Raw genomic sequence first — 23,370 nt, forward strand, 5'->3', positions numbered from 1 at the left:
CTTCAGAAATAATTTATATGATGATTTGCTCAAGAAACATTTCTTATTATAATCAATGTTGATATTATCAATGCCACTACAATGTTGGAAAGCACATTAGAATAATTTCTGAAGGATCACGTGATGCTGAAGACTGGAGTAATAATGCTGAAAATTCAGCTTTGCTGAAATTATGAATTTATTCAAGGAATAACTTGCATTTTAAAATGTATTCAAACAGAAAACAGTTATTTTAAATTGTAATAATATTTCACAATATTCCTATTTTTATTGTATTTTTATATAAATGCAGTTAGAGTATTTCTTTTTTTAAACCAAATAGTATAGTTTTATAATAATGACATTTATAGGTTATCAGCCACAACATAAAAATAATGATTAAAAAAAGATATCAACCAAAAAAAACAAACAAAAAAAACTTTCAACTTTCTAGTAACCATTAGACATACTCAATAAAAAAGTTCAAAAGTTTGGGGTCATTAAGGTTTTTTTTCTTAAAAATAAAAACTTAAATTGTAATAATATTTCACAATATTCCTATTTTTATTATATTTACTTTAAATGCAGAATATGAGACTTTTTTCAAAAACGATTTTTTAACTGACATTTTGAACGGTAGTTGCCATTTCAACATGGTACTACAAAGCCGTCTTTCTCCATTCTAAATGGTCAGTTGACTGATTTGAACGGTTTGACTGTCTATGGGTAAGCAGTGCAGGTTCATGCTTGTGCTCATTTAAAAAACACATTTAGAGGAAGACACCGTTTGAAGCATCTCTCATAAAGACGTACCTCCACAGCCCTGAGCATTTGATAAAAGTAGAGTTTGGCGATTTCTTCCTCCAGCTGTTTCTTGGCCTTGATCCTGCCAAACAGCTCTCCTCCTTCAACACTATTCACAGCACAGAGAAAATGAAATAATTCATCAAAAAACATGTTTAAAACATTTGTAAAAAAAAAAAAAGACTGAAAATTGTGTAGAACAGGTAAGAATATGCAGTGCTTCCTTGTCTAGTAACTCACGCCAACTTTTCTTTAAAGGATCTAAAAATACAAATACAGATAGAAATAATCTGTACTTAAGTTAATTCGGCCTGCGAGTTCATGTTGCTAACTATTCTCCAACAAAACACCACAGGAACTTACTACTCCAAAACAATGTAGTAAGAATCTTCTGTCTGGTAGAAATCTTCTGTCTTGATCAGGCATGGCTGCAGGGACGAGAAATACGATGAGATGTTTTATCTATAGCTCTGTAGCATTTAAAGACTCATTCATGACTTACATGATCAATTTTCTTTAAAATTTCAATTTCCCGTTCTGCATTTCGTGTGGCCGTCTGTAGAACACAAACACAAAATGAATCAGGTATGAGTAATTTTAAACATTAGTGTGTATGGACAAAATCCTAAAGCATTATACGTCTTTTTTTAATGGATACACATCACCTAATAGTAATTCTCATGAAATAGGTTTCTCAAAACACCAACATTTTCTAAATTGAAAACAACTTTCACACCTGTAGATCGATTGCTTTGTTCCGAAACAGGGATTTAAATTATTACAATGTAATAGTTCGCTTTCACACGGCAAAGTTTGTAAACGGACCAAATTTGTTAATACAAGTCACACGCGAGTAAACGGTTCTCTCACTGGTCAAAGTTCCACGGTTTATTTTCCGGGATTCCACTTAGCTGTCAAGGCTGTCATCCGTCAGGATGGAACGACAGCAGCTTCGCGGGCTTATTGTTGTTTTTTTTGTAGCTGTCGTTATATTAATTCTGGAGTCCAGGATTCATCGGGAAAACATTTTTAAAATGCACCTACTACGAAGAAGAGCAATAAAAGGGCATTATAAAATGAAAAAGTGCGCTTTCATTTGGGCGAAGACGTGCTCACCCACAGACATTCACAGGTTCATTTTGAGGTATTAGCAAAACAACAAAGCTAATGCTTTTCACGGAATTTACGTAATTACCCATCATACATTGTGATATAGCCTGGTTCGTTGGTCCGTTAGATCGGATTGCTTTCTCACTACAACTGAACCAGAGTTCGTTTTCAATTGAGCCGAGACCACCTCGTTCAGGCAATCTCGGACCGATTGTTTTGGCGCGGATCTGGGCGCGATTGCCGTGTTACTTGCTTTCTCACTACAACTGAACCAGAGATCGTTTTCAATTGAGCCGAGACCACCTCGTTCAGGCAATCTCGGACCGATTGTTTTGTCGCGGATCCGAGCACGATTGCCGTGTTCACATATGCTCCAGCGAACCGAGCTAAGGGGGGAAACGCGCCATGTTCCGAAACAACGGGCCAGGTGTGAAAGCACCCTAAGTATCACAGCAAAAACAAATCATTACCTTCAAATTAGGGTTGTGCCTATAGACGATAGTATCGTGTATCGACGATAGTCAGAGATATTATCAGAGATTAGTCAGATTATTATATGGCTAGTAAAACTATCCAATTAATATTAGGGCTTATTTGTTACATTATATTTCTTTTTCCTCGTTTTTACAGTGTTGGCGTTATAACCAATGATTGGTTACGTGACGTTATAACCAATCACAAACAATTATATTGAGCTTATGAATGCAATGGCCAATCAGAGGCGTTTAGATTAGGTCATCGCTGAAACAGCGGAGTTTTGTTGTTTAGCGTGCGGACTGAATTCAGCTCTTGCAAATTCTCTCATCATAAACAACAAAGGGCAGATGTAGCATTATTTGAAAATTGTATTAACCAGCGAGCACTGATTAAATTGATTAAAAAAAAGTATCAGTTTCCAGAAAAGTATTAAAAAACTGTTTTCAAGAGCAGCAAATCAGCATATTAAGACTGATTCCTGAAGGCTCATGTGACACTGAGTAATGATGCTGAAAATTCAGCTTTGATCGAAGGAATAAATTACATTTTAATATATCAAAACAGAAAGCAGTCATTTTCACAATATTACTGTTTATACTGTACTTTTGATAAAATATATTCAGGTTAAAATAAACTGGCTGATCTTTAATATCATTGCTAAATATCTTTTTGCACTGCTCAATGTGGACTATAAGGCATTAAAGTATTATAAACAGTATGAAACGATGTGTATCATAAGCAGCACTATGCATATTTTATAATAATCTATACATACACCCAGTTCTTACCCCTATTGATGGGAAGTCGTGTTTGTTTATAGTTTTCAGAGCAACTTTTTTACAGGTTTCCTTTTCAATGGCAAGCTTAACTTCACCACAGACGCCTCTGTCAGAAAACACAAACAGAGGTTTTTGGGCTAAGTACAATAAACTGCAAAAACAAATGTACACAATAATCAAATACAACAATATTGTGCAGGAAGCATCAGTGTGGTAAGAAATATCTGCTAGGACCATAAACGCATAATGAAGCTTAGAGTAACTCAGTAATGATATTTTGAAGGTTTCTGAAAATGAGAAGTTCACTTACGTTGCAATCTTTCGTGCTATGTGATATTTTTTGCTGAACTCTAAAGGAAGGTTTGGTTGATCGTCCCCCATCTTATCGATGAACATAAAAACTGTGGAAAAAAAGAACCAATCAAATTAGAGTTCAGAGCTACAATTTTTTTTGTCCTTTTAGACCTTGAAAGCCGCTAGACTAGGTCTGGGCGATAAAACGGTATCGGTATTTATCGACAGTACACCTTCTTCGATAACGATAGAAAAATTGTTCGATATCGTGCACGATATAGGCACGTGCTATGAGTGACGCAGACAGCCCACGAACACATGCTGAAATGAGTGCTGTGCCTGTCTGTGATGAGGAGATTGTGAATAAAGAATGAATGGTAGTCAAAAAAAAATAAAATAAAAAAATTGCATTTGAATGCAAAAATGGTGCAATCGAATGTTATGTGTGCTTCCGGGAGCCTTATTAGTGGCGCACGAGATGCGGTGATGATGTAAGTGACGTTGTTGCATTTTAATGTTTTGTTAGTCTAGCCCACGAGATGCGCCGCTGCTGCATTATGCATTCAAAATATTAGAGAAATATAGAAGCTCAATGCGGAGAAGATCTTAATTAGGTTAAAACCGAAATCAAGCCGTTCACACAGAACACAGTCAGCGCATTTTTTAGACGGACAAATATGACTGCTGCACTCACGTCTCACACAAGAGATGTAGCCATGCAAAGTTAAAAAAAGTTTAAACTTTTAGAAAACATGTCGCGAATTTGTGAAGGTTTCTTCCATTTTACTGCGTCTCTTATGTTTTTAAATGCAATCTATGTGAACGGCGCTTCGGCTCTTTGTATTAAGCAATGCATAAATACATGATGCTGTTTTGTTCATAATTGTACGGAAGTCCTAAGAGGCCACGGATTATAAAAATGTTTTTCTTTCTTGTTTTGTCGTGATAACGACTTAATTATCTCGTGATCTCGACATAAGTTGTTTTCTTGTGATCACAGCTTAATATTTTCTTGTGATCTGGACATAACGAAAGTTGTTTTTTCGTTATCACGACTTAATTTTCTCGTGATCACGACATAACAAAAGTTGTTTTCTCGTTATTACGACTTAATTTTCTCGTGATCACGACATAACAAAAGTTGTTTTCTCGTTATTACGACTTAATTTTCTCGTGATCTCGACATAACAAAAGTTGTTCTCTAAGTAAAAAATCTGCGCCAACAGGTGGCACTATAGACCTGAATATAACTGATGGGGTGTTGTATACTGTATATCCACTTTACTGTACACGTTTGGGACAGAATAAGGACCTTCTTCATGATCGCTATAATTTGTGCAGTATTGATCATTACTGACATTTAATTAATTCATAAAGCAACACCGCAAACACAGGCGGAGCCCCTTCAGAAGGATGCAGAGAACTATTCTAAAATCTTTTAGAGTTGCTTAGATTCAACTCACTTTATTTTCCTTTTATTTGAAATAAAATTATATAGAATGTCATTTTTAGTAGTCATAGAGGATATGCTGTGACTGATATCATGTGCGTTACAAGCTTGGGATGCTGTTTGAAAGGAGTGTGTGTGTGTGTGTGGTTTCCACAAAGAAATGTAGAAAATACAAAAGATTACAACACTGTAGAACATCACTTAATTAAATTAGCCTATAGGCTACACTTTACATATATAAATCACATTTCTTATCAATATACATTTAATGATTAACAAAAAATAAGGAAAAGATGCACATTACAAATATGTCATTGAAGCGCATCCTAGATAAACACAACATCCCCGCTTATTAACTAGCAATCATGTAGGCCTACTTCAGAGATGCACAAATAAAGATAGAGGTGCAAACAGAATACAGTGACGTCAACAGGTTTTAATAAGCAGTTCGTTTATGACACGGAACGCTATGCGGTGGTGAAACTGTGATGAGTCACGCATCTAGCAAGAACTTAACGATAGACAAAATAATCATATTGATTCAAGCATTTAACATTTATGAATGAATTAAATGTCAGTAATGTACAATACTGCACAAATTATAGCAATCACGAAGAAGGTCCTTATTCTGTCCCAAAGGCGTACAGTAAAGTGGATATACAGTATACAACACCCCATCAGTTATATTCAGGTCTATAGTGCCACCTGCTGGCACAGTTTTGTAACTTAGAGCAGTGTTTCCCAACCTTTTTTTAGTCGCGGCACCCTTTGGAAATTTTAACAAACTTGTGGCACCCTACAAAATTAATTTTGTCACAATATTTGAATTTCTAACTTCAATATGATCATTTGAAAAGTATAGATATTCAGTACAACAGGGAAGAACGGCAGAATATAATGTCATACAGATATTTTTAATATTATTAAAAAATTTTGTCCATCAATGGTGGCAATCAGTAGGCTCATTTCTAATGAAGAGACCAGTTTATATGACAGATTTTAATGTAGGCTGATAACGAGAAAACAACTTTCGTTATGTCGAGATCACCAGATAATGACGTCGTTATCACGACAAAAGAAGAAAGAAAAAAAATTAATAATCCATGGCCTCTTAGGACTTCCATATAATTGTTTATGCAATTTACGAAATTATATTTGATTTATACATGTTAATTTAGACGTTATGCACGTTTTTTTATGGACAGTTATTTCATTGCATTGACAATTTAATACACTGCCTTATTTTGCTCATTGCGCCCTCCTGTGGCCTCCGGAGACAAGCCAAAAGTTTCCAGTCTTAATAAATTGGGTAAATTAAAAATACAGTGGTTAAATAATAATAATAAAAAAATGTCGATTGCTCTTTGTTTTAAAAAGGGTTATAAAAAATGTCAATAATTATCGATACCGAACGATATGAAACAATATATCGTTGATACATTTTTTAGCTATATTGCCCAGCCCTACGCTAGACACTATACTCTTTCATTTGAATGCAAAAATAACGTCACAATGGTGATTTATTGTATGAACTGTAGTTTACATTTCAGAAACTCTTGAAAAAATTTCACCTAGATGACTAACCTTGATGTTTTTGTTCTGCAAGGGCAATAACAGAGTTATTGCTAAGAAGTCTTTGCTTCCCGTTTCCTATTTTCTCGTCGTCCACATATGTGCCGTTACCACTGAGGTCCTCGACGTAGACGAGATTCTCATCCTGGAACAGAAGTAAAAGTAAAACAGGCCAAGTGTTGAGTTAGACCTGATGTAGAAATATGCTTTTCAGTCAGCCATGATTAATGTGTTCAGAGAGTGACATTGCCTCATAACAAGGTTTAAAATGAAAACTTTTTTTTTTTTTTACAAAAAGTTACAAAAAGAAATCATTTGATGTTTTATTTGATTAAAAACTAGTTTTAGGAAGAGCAACTCAATGTTGGTCTTACCCTAAAAATCCTAAAGTGCTTCTTGCTGTACGCCTTGAAATGTGTCGACTGTGTTACAATGGGGTTGGTGAAAGTGTAATCGCATGCGCCGTCCCTTCCAAAGACATACTGGTTTTCGACACAATCTGGAAAACATAAAAAAAAGCCATATTGAGTACTGTTATTGTTAAATAAACCTGTTAAATATGATTTTCGTTGGTTGAAATAAACTTGAAATAAAAATAAAAAATATTAGATGAAAACCTAAACTTACAAAACCTACATAAAAATGAGAAATGTTGCCTACTTGTTGACTACTAACTGAAATAAAAGCAGTTTAAGCTGAAGAACTAATAATTATAAAAAAAACAATTAAAGCTAAATAGATTTAAAACAAAAACTAATAAAAATGACAAAAGCACATAATAATATTACTTACACTAAAGTGAAAGCGGAAAATACAAAAATAAAAGCTAATTCAAAAATATCAATAAATGCTATAATAGTAAATAATACTAAAACAACACCAGCCATATTCCTGTTATACAATAATAGCTCAACAATCTCATAACTGTTTTTTTTTTTAATGCAAGCTCTAATGACAGTATTTGTGGCATAATGTCACAAAAACAACAACTAAAATTTAACCTAAAATGTAAGTGTTTAAGGGTGTGTATAATCAGAAATGGGAGGCTAAAATGTAATTTAAAGCACTTAAGCTCTTTTAAAGGTGGGAATGCTTTGCTAAGCAGATAAACTTCTGGTTTTGAATTACTGATAGGTGTAGTTTGCACCAAGTAAACAGTGTAGTTACGAATCGCTATGTCATGTCCTTATTGGGACACCTTGCACAAACAGTATCTTGTCACTTACTTTCTTAAATCAAGGAAGATAATACACTTAACTGAGCACACTCAATCCATGCACCAAGGGGATGATGCGGCCCCACACCTGAGGCTGGACTTCCTCCTCGTCTTCAGGAATAGACTGCAGTTCCTGGACCGGTACTGTATCTACAGAACTTAGAGTCCCTGAGCCTGAGGAAGAGCCCTGGCTTGATGATGTTGGGGCGGACGAGGAGCTGGATCCAGGCTGGGATTGTGTTTGGGACTGGGTCTGGGATTGACTGTGGGATTGGGACTGACCACTGGGTCCAGGTTCCTCAGACATGATGTTTTTTACTCTGGAGGTACACACTGAAAAATTAACAAAATATCAACAACAGTCAATAGCTGTATAAAGCCCAAAACGTCATCTTACAGCTCACATAATTTTGCACAGTATACACTATAATGATTAATGTTTCAAACAGCAGTATGCATGTTACATTGTCAACGTGTTGCATGTGATTTCTAGTTGTTTGTGCAAGGAAAAATACATTTATAATTTTTGCCAATTAAATATTGTAGTTTCAAACCTGCTCACTACAGAAATTGTCACGATTTTTTTAGGCCTAGAATTATGCTTTTAAAATATTCCTGATATTTCCAGGCTTTCTCGTGACAGCAAAGTGCACTGCATACAGTACATGCTATGCTATTTTGAAAACTGTATCCAAGAGTTTTTGCAGTGCTTCATGGCTTTAAAAGTATTATGTCATATTTTATGTTTTATATTTATATTATACCTACGCTAATTCCATTTACCAGAGGATTTTTAATGCATCGTCATACGTTTTAATTGCATCTTTTAGCATGTAACAGTTTTTTTTTTTTGCACATAATTTTTTTGCTGAATTTTGGGTCCTATACCCCCGGTTTCACAGACAAAGCTTAAACCTAGTCCCAGACTAAAATGTAAGTCTGAGCTGTTTCAACTGAAAGAAACTTGCACTGATTGATCTTAAAATATATCAATGCCTTTGTTTTGTCTCAAGAGGGCCACCAGTAATGTTTTTTGTAAGGCACATTTATAAAAAATGACTTAAATGTCCCAATTGAACTATGGCCTAATCCTGGCTTAGTCTAAACCCTGTCTGTGAATCCAGACCTTAATGTCTAGCATCTCATAGCTCCTATAATTTTGACCCTACAATCAAAAAATAATGTAAATGGATAAAATGAATGAATGGAAGACTAAATAAGAGAATATGAGTACAACAAATTCACTCGTTTTAAAATCTATTTTTAATGGGCTTATTAAAAACAAGAGATTAACGGTGCGATTCTTTATAAATCCACTTGGAAAAAACTTTTCTTTATATTTGCAGTATAGTAAACAATTCTTATATGATATTATTAAATTCCAGGAGAAATTACTGACACATAATTGACATATGTGCATAAATCATGTGCTTTGAAAGAAAATTATTTGCTTTTACATCATGTGACCTTTCCAAGTTCAGTTTCTGAGGGCATTTAGGTCGGACTAATTTCATGCACCACAGACACCAATGCAATCAAATGAAACTTGATAAGAAAACAGACTGAAGAACCAAATAGATTAGATAAGGCATGTCTATTTTCTTTTGCTATTTTTGCAAAGCACAGCTGCACTTTTAACGATCGAGGAAACGGGTTGTTGCTTTTTTCATCAGAAATAATCATTGATAGAAATCCACATGTCCGTCAGATCATCTAATGGTGCTTTTCAATATCATATCCTATTGCATACCTTAACCAAGTGCTGTTTTTAAAAGTAGCAAACTTGCAGAAGTGGGTTATCAGGCCGCGTGAGCTGCTCGTCAAATCTGCCGGGAAAAGCCACTCGTTTCCATCAATGAACTTCCCATTACATCATTCAGCCAATCAGAAGCCTGAGTAGAGGCTCATGGGAAATGTAGTTTATAAAACATTCCATGTTAATTTATTATATATGTAGATATACATACATTTTTTTATGCTGTTAGTTATTTTAAGGATTATTATTATTATTATTACATTATCAACAGCAATTCGCAATATAGCATTTATCATTAATTGCTGTTAAAATTAAGAACACATACAAGTGTAGTAAATAGATAACATTCAGAAAAATAAACGCAATAACTTCCGTTGTAAAACACACAGGGTACAAACATTTTTTTATTTTTATTTTTTACTATTTTTAATGTGGGAGGGAAAGTAACTGTTTCGTACAAATATAGTTAACTTTGGGTTAATGTTGTGTTTTACTTATTTAAAGCATATTTTTGTTGTTATAAAGTTCCTCGATAGCAAACAATAATAGACCCTGTCTCACTCTAGTAATTGCAGCCATTATTCATTGATAACCACAAACCAATAAAAAGTCAAATAAATACGTTGAAGTGTTTTAAAAATAAAACTTTTATTTTGACAACATTTCTGGTGTTCCTGACAGGAAGTAGCGCGCTAACATTCCATAAACCCGATTTTGTTCTGTGGGTGACCATGATAACGCTATACAAACTCCGATTTTTGTTAGCACCTCACGGATTTAAACATGCAAACAAATGTATATCAAACGGACAACTTCTTAACTTCGTCTTACTTCCGTGTTTCGCTTCAGGAAGAGCTGTCAGCTCTTACAGGAAAGACATTAACGGTGTTTTTCACTGTAAAGCAGTTAAAGGACACTTGTCTCTGAACTCGTTCAGCACTGGCACAGTCAACAGACTCTGCTGGAAATGCGGATCTTCTGCTGAATTATTTTTCTGTTCATCCTGTAACGTGATCCAACCTCCTGATGACAAGACGAATTATTTTGACATCTTGAACTGGTGAGTTAAGTGGAGGTATAGTTTAAAGATCGCTGTTATTGTTATGAACGCATCATTTATGGATTCACGGATGATATTTTCTGGCTTCTTGGTCCTGAGCTTCCAAAAAGTTGTATTCCTTCCTTACTTTATTTACTTAAAAGCCAGACCATTGTTAATATATACAGTATATATGATACAGTAGTTGTTACATGATCAGACAGATACAGTTGTACTATATATCTTTCAGCTTTCAACTTCATAATTCATAATCACATTATAGCATATATGTAACTGAATATGTTGATCTTTCCTCAGTGAACAAAAATTTTCTTTGGACACCCAGAAACTTCAGAAAAGATATGTGGAGCTGCAAAGATCTCTCCATCCTGACAACTTCAGCCAGAAATCATCGGTAATGGACTATATTAAACAAAATTGGTTATATTCCATACTTCACACAGCACTATTAACAGTGTGATGTTGAGTGGACGAGCATTTATTTTGAGATGCAGTTTATTGGTTTGGTTTTATATCTCATAACGGCGCTGAAAGATACTGTAGGAATGCAAAGTATATGGTGGCCATACCAGTTATGAGCAAATATTAGTGATTTACTTGATGGACTTTCGTTTTCATCTATAATATGAGTTCAAATGGTAAATTAAAGGGATAGCAAAATATTATGGCTAAACTGTAAATCTTTAAGAGCACTAGTTCTTGTTTTATATATTTTTTGCACATTTTTCTAAGTTAATAATAGTTTGTATTACAAACTTCATTGTTAGTTACCAACAATATACAGAAGAATAAAGATAGAAAGTATGTAAGTTTGTTACCCAAGGTTTTGTCTTCCAGGGTGAATTTCATGAAAGCATATTTAGGTATAACACACACACACACACACACACGCACACACACATATAGGCCTACACAGACATTTTATTGCTTGAAAGTTTGGGACCAGTAAGGTTTTTTAAAATTAATATTATTTATTTATTTAACGCAAGGGCTCATTCAGTTGATCAAAATTTTCAGTAAAGATATTTATGATGCTACAAAAGATTTCTATAACAAATAAATTACAAAACTTTGAACCCTGATTAAAAAAATGTATCGCAATTCACACAGAAATATTAAACTACTGTTTTCAACGTTGATAATAATTGAATATTTATTGAAAATTCTGCCAAAAACCAAACTTTGCAGTCACAGAAATAAATTACATTTTAAAACGTATAATAAAATAGAAAACAGCTAATTTGAATTGTTATAAAATTTCACAGTATTAATGTTTTACATCTTTTTACTGCATTGTACACACACACACACACACACACACACAAAAACACATATGCTTTTTTGTAATTTCCGTTATTTTTAAATACATTTTTAATTATTTAAATTGGCATACAATTAATAATGACCACTATGATGAAACTATTTATATTATTTATAAATAATATTTATAATTTTTATTTTTTATTTTGTTGTGACATGTGACTCAGTGTTACATATTCTTGACCGTTTTGTTATTTCAGATTCACCTTCTAACCCTTTTGCTTTGCATTATATATCAAAATTGCAGTAGCACACTCTCAGTATCCCTTGTCCATATCTATTTAGATGCTCAGGTAAAGGGTATGCAGCTTATCATCGTTCCTATAAGACAGCAGACAGTTCTTTGGTGATTGGTTCATGCTTTGCGAGACCAGTTGGGTTTCCTGACAGCAACAGCAAGCCAGATGTTGATTCTCTAGGCTTTGGCAACTTTGACAACTGAAAATGTTTCTCCTCTGCAAGTCATTTCTGTGCTTTCTCACCTCTTATTCCACCTGACACCTCCCATCATAGCTCAGACCCTCTGCGTCCACCCACACAGCCAGATCCTTCAGGGAAAAAAACCCGACGCAATTATCAGCATTGCTGGGGTTTCATTTTTTTTGACAATTCTGCTCATTCCCAAGAGGAATTCCTTACCACAAACAAAGAACATGTCATGATATCTTAAAATAAATGTGACGACAGTACGTAATTATATAACGTTTGGAAAAGTTAGAAAACTTGGGCAGAGTAAGACTCTTTTTGTATAACACTTCTTTTGTTACTTCATAAAACCACAATCACAGTATTCTTCAGGTTGCTTTATGCTTTGGAGCTTTGTGCGATTTGTGCCTTTAGGGGCTGTTGAAATTGTTTTTGTAGCCTGTAAGAAGAATGACTTTAATTTGGAATGACTTTGTGGTCTGATCCTATTTACAGAAAGAGCAGGAATATTCAGAAGAACAATCAGCTCTGGTGAACAGTGCCTACAGAACGCTGCAGAAACCTCTGAGTCGGGCCGTCTACATGGTAATTATTTGTTTAGTTGTGCATATGGCAGCTGTAGGTTTTATACAGTGACCCCAGAAAACTTTGGACGCATAAGCCACACTAAAATTTAAAGACAGTATGTGCATTATATATCAGACAGAATATCAAATGAAGTACCATGTACTTTTAAAGAAAGAAGCACCAACACATTCAAGTAGGACATTTCACAAAAATATGTTTTGAAATAATAAAACAAGACTAAAAATGTCAGGAAAAAAACAACATTTTTTTTTTTACGAAAAATGAAGTAAAAACCTTTTAACTACACTCCACATTAACTCTACATGTCTTAAAACTTTTACAAATCAAATTTTAACTGTATATGGTAAGTTAAAATATGTTTTTAAATAATAAAACAAGACTAAAAATGTCAGGAAAAAAACAACATTTTTTTTTTACGAAAAATGAAGTAAAAACCTTTTAACTACACTCCACATTAACTCTACATGTCTTAAAACTTTTACAAATCAAATTTTAACTGTATATGGTAAGTTAACTTGCAATCTAAAAAATGCTGGGCTAAAAACATGCTCCAATTGGGTTGTTTTGACCCAGCGGTTGGGTTAAATGTTTAACCCAGCCTTTATCAAATTTTAACTGTATATGGTAAGTTAACTTGCAATCTAAAAAATGCTGGGCTAAAAACATGCTCCAATTGGGTTGTTTTGACCCAGCGGTTGGGTTAAATGTTTAACCCAGCCTTCTGGGTAGTTATATTTAACTCAACTATTGCTTAAAAATTGCTATATTTCTTGCTTAAAATGAACCCAAATTAGGTTGGAAATGAACAATTATTCATAAGTTGAATAAATAGTAATTAAATAATATTATTTTTTAAATTGCTTATTAATAAATGTTCATGTTTTGATTATTGCTGATGCCTCTAGTAATTATGTGTCTGATTTTTAATTTACAACATATTTTGGGTTCATTTTAAGACAGCCATATAGTAATTTTTGAACAATAGAATTAAATAAAACTACCCAAAAGGCTGGGTAAAAACATTTAACCCAAGCGCTGGGTCAAAACACCCAGCATTTTTTTGGATTGTAAGTTAACATACAGTTAAAATTTGAATTGCAGAAGGCTTAACATGCATTAAATGTAATTTTACTATGAAATATTGTCAAAATTATGTTTTTTAGCAAATACAATCTGAATTACCACATACTTTACAGTACAAAACAGTAAAAAGACATTCCACAAAGAAGTACATTTATTTAAAATAGAAATCTTTTGTAACATTATAAAGGTGTTTACTGTAACTTTTAATAAATTTAATGCATCCAAAATTGTATTTATTTATTTTTTTAATTTGACTTACTCCAAACTTTTGAATGGTAGTGTATCAACAAAAATATTCCACAAAAATTTTAGCAGGAAAACTGCTTTCAACCTTGAAAAAAAAAAAAGTAATAATAAGGACCAAATGAGCATATTATAATGGTTTCTGAAGGATCATGTGACACTGAAAACTGGAGTAATAATGCTGAAAATTCAGCTTTGCATTACAGAAATAAATAAAATATATAAAAGAAATAAAATGCACAATACAAAAATAAAATAAAAGATATAAATAAATAAATACAATTTTAAATATATTAAAATAGAAAAACATTTTTAAAAATCACATTCACACCAGATTATTAAAATACATTCAGCTAAAATTGAAGAAAAATGAAGTGAGCTCTTGCAGTGCAAATGATTTAGCAATCTAGAATCAAATAAAGTAACATTCAGAAATGTTTAAGTGCCCAAATAGATTTTGCAACCGCTTTACAGTATATATACAGTAATATCAGCTGTTGCCATGTTCTGTATTTTTACACTTTGACATGTATAGAAAAATAGGTTGAGTTTATCTGTGGGCGCTAACTTAAAAATAGGCACTTTAACTGATCTACTGAATGTTACAGAGTTCTGTTTTAGTAGCTGCTTACCCTGTGTAACCTGCATGTTCTGCTGCAACTGGAGCTGCGAGGGGTTTTGCTGGAGGAAGGAACGGATGCCGCCGCGGACCCCGCGTTTCTCCTAGAGGTCCTGGAGATCAATGAGAGCCTCGCAGAGACGCGGAGCCAAGATGAGGTCAGCGCTATCGGGCGGTCTGTGCGAGGTGTGTAGGCCTGAAAGAAAAGCTCCAACCGGAAGTGATTGTTGAAATATTGCTCTGCACCCACTCATGTCGCTCGCAGCTTATTGATGTGACCGTTTGTGGCCCTAGATTCATTCCATCAGAAAGTTCAAGGTCCTGTGGTTTTATGTTTTCTTATTCGTGCTGTTGATATACTGTATTTTACTTCCTTTGATCAGAGAAACTGAAAGACTTGACTGAACGGATGAATTCATCTCTGAACAAAGGTATTTTTCTCTCTGTCTCCTCCTCACAACCTCCCAAATTTGACAGAAATTCAGCGCCAAGGCTGGTTGCACGCACATTTCCATGGCATGCGAGTGGCAAACAGCTGTTTTTGTGTTTGCCTCACGAGTCTCTTTTCACAGGGGATCTGCTGACCGCCAAAGAGCTCCTGGCCCAAATGAAGTACTTCACAAATATAGAGGAGAAGGTAAAAGACAGAATTACAGAGGGTTGCTGAGGGGAAAATTGTAGTCCAGCTCAGTGAAAGATTCACGCTTGTGCTCTGAAGTTTTTATAGTAGTATATTTATTGTTAATGGTGTGTATTTGTTGGATTATTGTTGGTATCTAAATAAAGTACATTATTTTAATCTTTTGTCAAAAGCAATGCTTACATGTGCAAAACTCACCTCTGTGATGCTACAGTGGTAGCATTGGTTGCTATGGCATTGTTAGGGTTTTTGGGTCATTTCTTACTGGACTAATTCAAAAGAGCACAAAGTATTATGGTCTGTTGATACTGTATAACTCTGGTGTATCCTGCAATCTAACTTAAAGGGATTTTTTTTTGCATGTTTTGGCTTACATGAGTAACAGCACACCTTTCGACCAAGATGCATGATTACATTTTTATATTTAATATGTATTTAATATTTAGAAGTAATTTTAATATTTTCTGTTTTAGTTTTTAATTAATGAATTCATTTTATTTATTTATTTATTTTACTGTTTAGGTTTAATTTATTTATTTTTTCTCAGTTATAGTTTAGTTTTAGTTATTTAGTTCAGATTTATTTGATTTTCAGTTATTAATTATGGTGATTCAGCTTAAGTATTTTTATGTAATATTTTATTTTAGTTTATTTCAGCTTTATTTCAATGAACAAAAATATAATATTTAATATAGTTAAGCTTGTTTAGTTTAATTTTGTCATGTAATATTTATATTCCATTATTTTATTACTATTTTGATTGAATTTATTTTTATTTTACTTTGTTTTAGTTCAGTTTAGGTTTATTTATTTCCATTTTAGTAATTTTGATGATTCAACTTAAACTTATTTCAGTTACTAAGTTGCAGCATAGCTAAAAGAAAAAAAATGTTAGCTTTGTTTCAAAGTTAAAATACTAAAATACTAAAAAGTTGTGTAGTTTAATTTCATTATTTTAGTTTTAGTTCAGTTTTAGTTTAGTTCCAGTTAGTAATTTTGATGAATCTTAAGTTAACTTAAGTTAAACTTAAAAGTACAGTTAAGTTCTGTTTTATTTTATTTTTATATATAATACTGATAGTTTATTTCAGCTATGTTTCAATTAACAAAAATGTTTTAATACTGTAAAGTCTTGTTTAGTTTAACTTTTTGCATCTAATATTTAGATTTTATTTCAGTTAACAACACACACACACACACACACACACACACACACACACACACACACACATATATATATAAATATATATGTATGTATGTATGTATGTATATATAGTTAACAATGATAATCCTATGCTGTTGCACAAATTGTGCTCATGTGCACTAAATTTGAATTCTTTAATTTGAATAATTGTAATAAATTATTAGGTTATTAATTAGTTCAAAACTCAATCCTAAGTGTGAGCAATAATAATTGTGATGCTTGCATTAGCAAACGCTGCTGATAACACATGCAAACAATCTTTTAGATGTCATTTCATAAACTATGTGTGACTTTCCCAAGACAATACTTCTGCGTTCAGTGTCAAACTGTGATTGGCTGATGCCACGTTTATTTAGGTCTGTCCTTTTGGGAGAACAGAGAAAACAGGAAACCCACAAAATGATGAAACTCTAGTTATAAAACAAAACTGTGCAAGACAACAAGATTCATTTAGCCCGATCCCTGTTTGAATCTTTAATGCTACTACTAGACTTGCAATCTCTGCAGCGCGCTTTGTGATAAATGCGTCTTATTCTCTCTAATGTGGGCTGATTCATTAAATTGTAATTGGAGCTGGATTTGTGCTAGATGATGGCATTACTTTGGAAACACAGTCTCTTATTAGATAGCACTTTGTCAACATTTCTTTATTGCGTCAGTTTGTACAGTCGCTTATGGTGTGGTATGAATTAAATTACATCATAACACACTTATCGATTCTGGATTTATGAATGTGTGTGTTTGTGTGAAAGGCAGCGTCAGGGAGACAGGATCAAGGTGTGTGCATGCTGGAGCTGAAAATGCCTCCGCTGAGCTGTAGGGGGAAGCATGTCACCTCACTATGGAGACTGTAGAAAACCCCTCAACGGCTGCAAGTCGTGTTTATGAAACGCTTGTTATATATTCTTATGTATGAAGAGCATCATTTGGGTAGATCTTAAATTACTTTGTTTTGACACTTTGATTTCTGAAAATGCCTCCGCTGAGCTGTAGGGGAAAGCATGTCACCTCACTATGGAGACTGTAGAAAACCCCTCAACGGCTGCAAGTCGTGTTTATGAAATGCTTGTTATATATTCTTATGTATGAAGAGCATCATTTGGGTAGATCTTAAATTACTTTGTTTTGACACTTTGATTTAAATCTGTATAGAAATGCATGGTTTTTAGTTCTCTTATGATGGAAAATCGGTTACAAATCTTCAGTTTTGTGCTTTTTCTTTCACTTCACAATCAGTGATTGCACACAGTTGATTAGTTGTGTTCACTAAGTCACATTTCACTATTGCTCACACTTATGGTTTTGTGGGTTGTGGGATGCGTCAAATCACTGAAGCTTGTTGAGAAATAATTTTCAAATTGATCGTACTTCTAAGCTTCACTTGGCAGACGACGGACTTGAGAAAGGACTTGAACCCATACACTGTAAAAATGTTTGTAATTTTTACAGAAAACGATATATACCATGAAAACTGTAAATGGTTTAACATTGCATTACACATAATTTTATGGTAAAATACCTTTCTTTCTTTCTTTCTTTTTTTCTTTCTTTATGGTGAAAACAGGAAAAGGACATTTCCTTACATGACACATGAGATATGATTCACATATAAAAGACTATAAAAACTGCACATGAAATTAGTCACATTACCATATATACAGTGAAAAATTGTAAATGGTTTAACTTTAACATCACATTATATGTAATTTTACAGTAAAAATACTGTCAAATTATTATTTTTTTGGCAAATAAAACTATACGAATGACTATATAATTTCATATAATACTATATCATGTCCCTATGTGACACATCAGATATAATTATAATTCACACATGACATAATTTTGCTTCTTCTCATTTTTGTTATCAGTAATGTGCATTAGGGTTTTTAAGGTATTATTTTAAGGTATAATAATAATATTATATGATATATTACATCACTTAATAAAATATTCTAAGTTATAAGTAGTAAAATATACAGGCACCAATATGCCATCACATAATATCGGATTATTTATTTATTTAATATTTAGGTTTAATTTGTTTTTATTTCATTTTTAGTTTATTTCCATAATTTTGGTGATTCAGGTTAAACTCATTTAAGTTAATTTTGTTTAGCTTATTTTTTCATTTTGTTTATTTATATTTTATTTTTAGCTTTCTTTGTTAAAAAATGTTTTTATTACTGTAAAGCTTTGTTTAGTTGAATTTTGTGGTCTATTTATATTTTATTTTATTTCATTTCAATTGACAAAAAATATTTTTAATAGTTTTAGTTAAAAATATTAACCCTAGGCCAATGAACAAATGGTGCTATTATGCACTACATTTTAATAATTTAATTTAAAAAAAGAAAAAAAAAAGAATACAAAGTGAAAAGTTCAAATCTCAAAATATAGGTACCAATATGCCATCCCGTAATACTGGATATTGTCACCAGATTTTTTTACTAAGAATTTCTGGAAAACACAGTTCCCATTTTTTCCTGTAAATTTAACAGAATATTTTTAGTGTATAGACAAAAGTTTAGGAATAGGTTATGACTAAGAACAATGCCAGCTAGTCACAACTCCTTAGCAACTGCATAGAAATGCCCTAGCAACCACTGTAGCAAAGCGGCGGCATAATTTGCAAATTCAAGAACCACTGACTTTTTTGGTGTCCAAACAAAGCCCATTTAGATCACGGTGACTTTGCAGTTTTGAACCCAGCTTTGTCTAAGCTGCCACTGTAGAAATGACCATTATAAAGTGAAACTTCAGCTGCATCATCTCATCTCAAAGGCAAAGAAACAAGGACAGAAAATTCATTGGAGGTTAGAAAAACAGCTTAGACATGCCAGTTTGCATTTAATCTTCAGTTTAAATCCATGTAACGCCACTGGAGCATTGCCTTGTGGACGTCCCGCTGAAAACAGGACTTGACTTGTTTGTTTATTAAGTCAAGAATGACAGCGTCACGTTTCTAAGTCTTCATCGCAAGAGACGATATTTCCTTAATACATGTGAATTAAACCACAGACGAGAGACAGAGAGAGGACGGGAGGGAAAATGTGGCAATCTGATTATTATTCATCCTGTAATCGGAAGGCATCTCCAGCTCTGCCAAATTAATGGGAAAACATGATCGACCAGTTCTGAAGCCACTGCTGTCTCCACATACACTCTGAAATTGGGTTTGAAAGAAAAAAAGGATATGTAAAAAATAGAGGGTGCATCTGGGAAGAGGAAAATAAGATAAACCTTCACTGGTGGGGAAACTAGTGTTAAGGAAAATGGGCAAGAACGCATGTTCTTAAATGAGGGTGAGTTTAAAAGGTTTAAAGGTGAAGTGTTTTTGCTCAACTACATTCTTAAAAATAAAGATTCCAGAAGGGGTTTTCACAGCAATGCCAAAGAAGAACCAATTTTTGGTTTCCCAAAGAACCGTTAAGTGAACAGTTCTTTAAAAACTATTTTTTTCTTAGTTTAAAGAATATTTTAATAATCTGAAGAACCTTTTTCCATTATGTACAATCTTTTGTTTCATCAATGTTAAAGGTTCTTCATGGAACCACTGATACCAAAAACGAAGCTTTATTTTTAAGAGTACAGTGTCAACCAGTGGCCTATCTATCTATCTATCTATCTATCTATCTATCTATCTATCTATCTGTCTATCTGTCTATCTGTCCGTCCGTCCGTCCGTCCGTGATATGTGATATCGGATATGGATGAGAAAAGGCAGAAAAGCGAGTTCGGCTAAAGATGGTTATGAACCCTAGTCGATCGCATCACACGCCACGTCCCTGCGCATTACTCTCCAACCTACGCCACTGCTGACATGATTTGACTCTGTCCAACGAGATGAAATTAATGACACGAGTGTGTTTATTCACGACTTTTTTCTCTAAATTTAATGACTTTTTTTCTTGAAACACAACAACTTTTTTTCTCGTAAATGAGTTTATTTTCAACATTTTATTTAGACTTTTTCCTCGAAATGTAACGACTTTTTCTCTTATAATTTAATGACTTTATTCTCAACATTTTATCTCGAGGTTTTTTTCTCGAAATGTAACGACTTTTTTCTCTCGTAATTTAATGACTTTTCTCAACATTTTATTTCGACATTTTTTTCTCTAAATTTTACGACTTTTTTCTCGTAATGTAATGACTTTATTCTCAACATTTTATTTCGTAATTTTTCTTGAAATTTAACAAGATTTTTCTTGAAATGTAATGACTTTTTTCTCGTAATTTAATGACTTTATTCTCAACATTTTATCTCGACTTTTTGTTTCTCGAAATTTAACGACTTTTTTCTCATAATTTAATGACTTTATTCTCAACATTTTATTTCGACATTTTTAAAATGAGTTTAATCTCGTATTATAATGACTTTAATCTCGAGATGGTTTTATTTTTTTTATTATTGCTTGGCCCTAAGTCTTTTTCGGTTATTTTGAAGCATATTGGTATCCAAACAGCTGATGGGAGCCATTGACTTCCATTGTATAGTAGATGACAAAACTATCCTATCCTATCCAAAACTATTGGGTGAACTATCCCTTTAAGTGCTCTCTCTTTTGCATACACTCTTTTTTTCTTTCAGGTAATCTACGATCATGGTGATGCGATAGTTAAAGTTAGTCATCAGATGACATGACATACCGGAAATGCATCCGTTTTAATGGCACAGCCATTTGTAAGTAACATCTTGTTAAAAATGTGTCACAGTTGGACCAATGCGTTAACCAAGTATCCACAGATGCATTAATGTTTCTGACCTCAGAGAGGATTACTCTCAGGAGCGTTTAACAAATTTGAACGCATCTAAATCAATTCCCCAGGTTTTCTTCCTCAATCAGTGCAACAAATGTGGAATATTGTGTGGATTCCCTCTGGACCTGCTCATATATCATTGTTAGCTTGCAGTGTCACTTTTGATCAAGTTCTTTTTTTGGGATTGAGCTGCGTGTGGCTCCAGCGTCACTAGGTTCACTAAAGTGCATAACCCAAATATACCAGTATTCAGACAAGCAGATATGAGTTTAGATTATAAAGCATGATCAGCATGGATTGTCTGTGTGCTGTGTTCAGATAGAGTGCTGCATGATTACTCATCTTTGAAGGATCCTCCTTGTGTAACCTTACAAATGCTAATGAGATATTTACCCTCAGAAGTGTTTAACTCGTACTGTCTGATGCTCTTCATTAAGTCATTAATACTGCATGCAGATCTGCTATTTTAATCCTTCCCAGAACGGTTTGACTCAAGATGAATGTGTAAAAAACAACAACATATGATATTCTGCTTCACATGTTAGGTTAAATCCCACAAAACCTGTTGAAAACATGTCCAGGTCACACTGTGCTCCTAAAATTACACTTTATTAAGAAATCAAGCCTATTTTTAATAACACATTTACAGTTTTAATGCATATCAGTTGTGCATATTTTCATATTCCTGAAATGTGAAAAAAGGTAAAGTGGTTATATTTGTTGTTTTGCCTTTGTTGATTTAAAGTGATAAATAAAAACTATAAAAAAAAATGTAAAAATAAAAACTGTGTTATAGTAATGGAAAACTAATGACAACACCTATTGAAAAAAATATGGAAATTACAATAAATAAATAATTTCAAATAAAAAATAATGTATTATCATAATGAGAATCTAATGACAATCCCTTTTGGAAAAAAAAGGAAATTACAAATAAATAAGAAAGAAATGAATAAAATTTATTCTAAATTCTAGATACTAAAATACTGTAGAACAGTAATGAGAATAAATTTTTTTTGTTAATTTTGTGAAAAAATATGGAAGTTACAAATAAATAAATAAATAAAATTCATATAAAATAAAAAAAAAATGAAATTGTTTCACATCAAGAATACTGTGTAACAGTAATGAGGATCTAATGACCCTTAATGTCCCTATTAAAATTGTGAAAATGACAACAGGCAAAATAAATAAATAAAAATTAAATTAAATAAAAATTTAAAAAATAAAAATTAAATTGCTTAACATTGAAAAATACTGTATGACAGTAGTGAGAATCTAATGACAATCCCTATTGAAAAAAGTGAAAATCACAAAAACGAAATAAAAATAAAATAGTTTTACATTTAAAAATGTACACATTTAGACTCCAATGACAATACCTATTGAGAAAAAAAAAGAAAATTACAAAAAAAAAAAGTTTTACACTAAAAACACTCTATTGCATTAATGAGTATCTAATGACAACCCCAAATGAAAAAAATATGGAAATTGCAAAAAAAAAAATAAAAAATACGAAATAAAAAATAAAATTGTTATACTTTAAAAAATACTGTCTTACGAGATTCCAATGATAATCCCCATTTTAAAAATATAGGGAAAAAAAACAGAAATATGTTGAATTTATTTTCATTTATTGAATAGCGAATCAATTTTCTTTGATTACAATGTGTGTGTGTTTGTTATTTTTTAATGATTTTGGGGTTAAATGTGACCTGAACATATTCATGACAGTTTTTGTGAGATTGACTCATGAACAGTTGCAAAAACATGAGTTGAAACATAGAAAATAGAATAAGATAGAATACTAATAATGCAGTTTTAAATAATCTGAATACTGTTGCACTCATTAACTCCGTGTTCGGAGTCATCTCATGAGAAGCCATTTCTTTTTTTGTCTTTAAATTTTAAATATAATCACACCTAGAATTGCTCAAGCTGAGAACTAGGAAGCTCGGAGCTGCTCAATCTTTGTGAATAATATTC

The 23,370-nt window shown here is 32.9% G+C and overlaps 2 protein-coding genes across 4 annotated transcripts in view; one reads left to right on the forward strand and one right to left on the reverse strand.

The window, feature by feature from the left end:
- Positions 1–9,567, reverse strand: part of LOC107653214 (serine/threonine-protein kinase Chk2-like) — a 14,926-nt gene extending 5,359 nt beyond the window's left edge. Inside the window, exons 1-9 of the mRNA XM_016439886.1 lie at positions 9,432–9,567; positions 7,724–8,014; positions 6,840–6,964; positions 6,478–6,610; positions 3,460–3,550; positions 3,159–3,255; positions 1,286–1,339; positions 1,147–1,211; positions 793–892 (exon numbers count right to left, since the gene is read on the reverse strand). Coding sequence (XP_016295372.1) covers positions 793–892; positions 1,147–1,211; positions 1,286–1,339; positions 3,159–3,255; positions 3,460–3,550; positions 6,478–6,610; positions 6,840–6,964; positions 7,724–7,988 — 930 coding nt within the window. The 5' untranslated portion in view covers positions 7,989–8,014; positions 9,432–9,567. The remainder of the gene's footprint in view (positions 1–792; positions 893–1,146; positions 1,212–1,285; positions 1,340–3,158; positions 3,256–3,459; positions 3,551–6,477; positions 6,611–6,839; positions 6,965–7,723; positions 8,015–9,431) is intronic.
- Positions 9,568–10,121: 554 nt separating this feature from the next.
- LOC107704372 (iron-sulfur cluster co-chaperone protein HscB, mitochondrial-like) overlaps positions 10,122–23,370 on the forward strand; it is a 62,627-nt gene continuing 49,378 nt past the window's right edge. Inside the window, exons 1-7 of one of the 3 annotated variants that reach the window (XM_016507285.1) lie at positions 10,122–10,497; positions 10,795–10,891; positions 12,739–12,828; positions 14,818–14,962; positions 15,160–15,207; positions 15,349–15,413; positions 17,377–17,466. In XM_016507285.1, the coding sequence (XP_016362771.1) occupies positions 10,169–10,497; positions 10,795–10,891; positions 12,739–12,828; positions 14,818–14,962; positions 15,160–15,207; positions 15,349–15,413; positions 17,377–17,418 (816 nt within the window). In that variant the 5' untranslated portion in view covers positions 10,122–10,168 and the 3' untranslated portion in view covers positions 17,419–17,466. Of the gene's footprint in view, positions 10,498–10,794; positions 10,892–12,738; positions 12,829–14,817; positions 14,963–15,159; positions 15,208–15,348; positions 15,576–17,376; positions 17,467–23,370 lie in introns of those variants that run through there. The other 2 variants (XR_001635952.1, XM_016507293.1) reach the window with 2 other exon arrangements.

The sequence above is a fragment of the Sinocyclocheilus anshuiensis genome, unplaced genomic scaffold, assembly GCF_001515605.1.
Source record: "Sinocyclocheilus anshuiensis isolate Anshui unplaced genomic scaffold, SAMN03320099.WGS_v1.1 scaffold117, whole genome shotgun sequence".
Classification (NCBI taxonomy): Eukaryota; Metazoa; Chordata; class Actinopteri; order Cypriniformes; family Cyprinidae; genus Sinocyclocheilus; species Sinocyclocheilus anshuiensis.